General features: G+C 39.2%; 1 protein-coding gene across 6 annotated transcripts in view; it reads left to right on the top strand.

Moving 5' to 3' along the window:
• The window catches only part of LOC118770113 (forkhead box protein P2), a 129,366-nt gene extending 127,999 nt beyond the window's left edge, over window positions 1-1,367 (top strand). For all 6 annotated transcript variants that reach the window (XM_036517552.1, XM_036517550.1, XM_036517547.1 and 3 more), the window contains one exon: window positions 127-1,367. In XM_036517552.1, the coding sequence (XP_036373445.1) occupies window positions 127-271 (145 nt within the window). In that variant the 3' untranslated portion in view covers window positions 272-1,367. The remainder of the gene's footprint in view (window positions 1-126) is intronic.
• The last annotated feature ends 407 nt before the right edge of the window (window positions 1,368-1,774 follow it).

The following is a 1,774-nucleotide window of genomic DNA, read 5'->3' as shown; positions in this document are numbered from 1 at the left end:
CTCTATTGATATGTTGTCATCGAAAGAACATTAAAGCCAGCTGTATGTTTTCCTAATTAGATCGCATAAGGTATGGGGGTTATACAGATTTGAAAATGATGAATAAATATCATTTGCTTATTTCAGGCCACCCATTCATGTCAAAGAAGAACCATTAAACATGGACGACGACGAGTGTCCAATGTCGTTAGTGACAACGGCCAATCACAGTCCGGAGCTGGAGGAGGACAGAGAGCTGGAGGAAGGGAATTTGTCTGAGGACCTGGAGTAATGGACTGAGACAAACTGCAGCCACAGGGTCAAATTTGCAGGCCTCCGTTACCACGCCACTACCAACTACACACGGCAAAACTTTTACTGTGACTATTTATTGAGCATGCATCGAGGAGACAGCCTAAAGGAACTTTTTGTTACAGCCCTTTGGGAACCAGAAATGACAGGCATAAACTGCTTGGTTTTTAACCCACAAAGACTTAGTTCCTTATAAACTCAAATGGCTTGGCCATACATGAGGGGGGAAAAAAAAAGATTTGGCTAACATGGGCTCATGTACTGAACGAGATGGAGGAAGTCTGTTGTGTAGAAAGCTAATGGCCTCATATACTGCCAAAAATAGTTTTAGTTTCATTCAGTGTGAATTTCAAACATACAGTAGTTGTTGATATTAGAAACAATTGCTGGTCCAATTCAAGTTGTTGCTCTTTATTCATTTGCACAGGAGTAGTATCAGAAATTAGTGTCACAGATTGTATGTCGCTATATTTTATTGACCAGTATTTCTTTTTTTCCATTCATTAAATTATCATTTTGGCACCACCAACTGTAAATGACATTTGTTTAGTCACCAATAACAGAACCACAGTGTCAGACTGTTGCAACTGTCCAAAAAAAGTAGGCTTCCAGTCTCTTTCTGTTTGTGCTGAAATGTGACGTGAGATATTAAGCTGAAACGTAACTGTTTGTGCAAGCACCATAGTGAAAAAAAATGCATTTCTGCATAATCTATTACTGTTCTCTTTACCTCCTCGTTCTAAAGCTTTGTCTACCTGCAAACAGTCAAAGGCAACAGCTAGAAACCAAAGCCAACTCTATCAATGGCCAATAGCTCAGACAGAAGCAGCCTGACTCTTCTGTAACTTTAATGAGTACAAAGGAAGCTTTCCATGAACTACCTTCTAATAACCTCTGGGATTGTTTCATTTAGCCCTGTACAAAGAAATTGATGTGTAATTTGATAACTTGTTGAGCGTCCACCTGGAGAGCAGAAAGAGCCCTCCCAGCACTTATGGCTGGGGGAGATGGGATGTGAACCGACACGCAGGTGGTGGGAACTGGTAGGGAGCAGCTATATGTGGAACATGAAGAACTCTGACCAAAACAACATTTGTGTATTTAATGGAAGTGCAGAATCTGTATTGTTGTAAATCTCCTGTTTTGTTCTTTTCGTTTGTTCATTCGTTCGGTTGTTTTTTGCTTTTGATTTACAGTTTCCCATTATGTCATTGATTTCTTGTGAATATCTAATATTAGTGGTACTGTCTCGTATGTGATGTCTCTTTTTCTTTTTTCTGCGGCTTATCCGAAGCCGTGTTAAATGAAACCGAAAACACCGTAACCAAACATTAAACGATCTAGTAAAGCCAAATAACAATAATAATGAAGAGGAATTTCAAGTTGATAAGAAATGATCTGGCTTGGTAAGAGCAAAGCAGAGAATACAGCCATTGTAGATATCAAGGATGAAAACAACCTTTTCTAGGTGATATTTGCTTTT

Source organism: Megalops cyprinoides, chromosome 23 (genome assembly GCF_013368585.1).
Source record: "Megalops cyprinoides isolate fMegCyp1 chromosome 23, fMegCyp1.pri, whole genome shotgun sequence".
Lineage (NCBI taxonomy): Eukaryota > Metazoa > Chordata > Actinopteri > Elopiformes > Megalopidae > Megalops > Megalops cyprinoides.
Note: the sequence above shows the minus strand (reverse complement) of the source record. Positions and strands in the feature narration are given on the sequence as shown.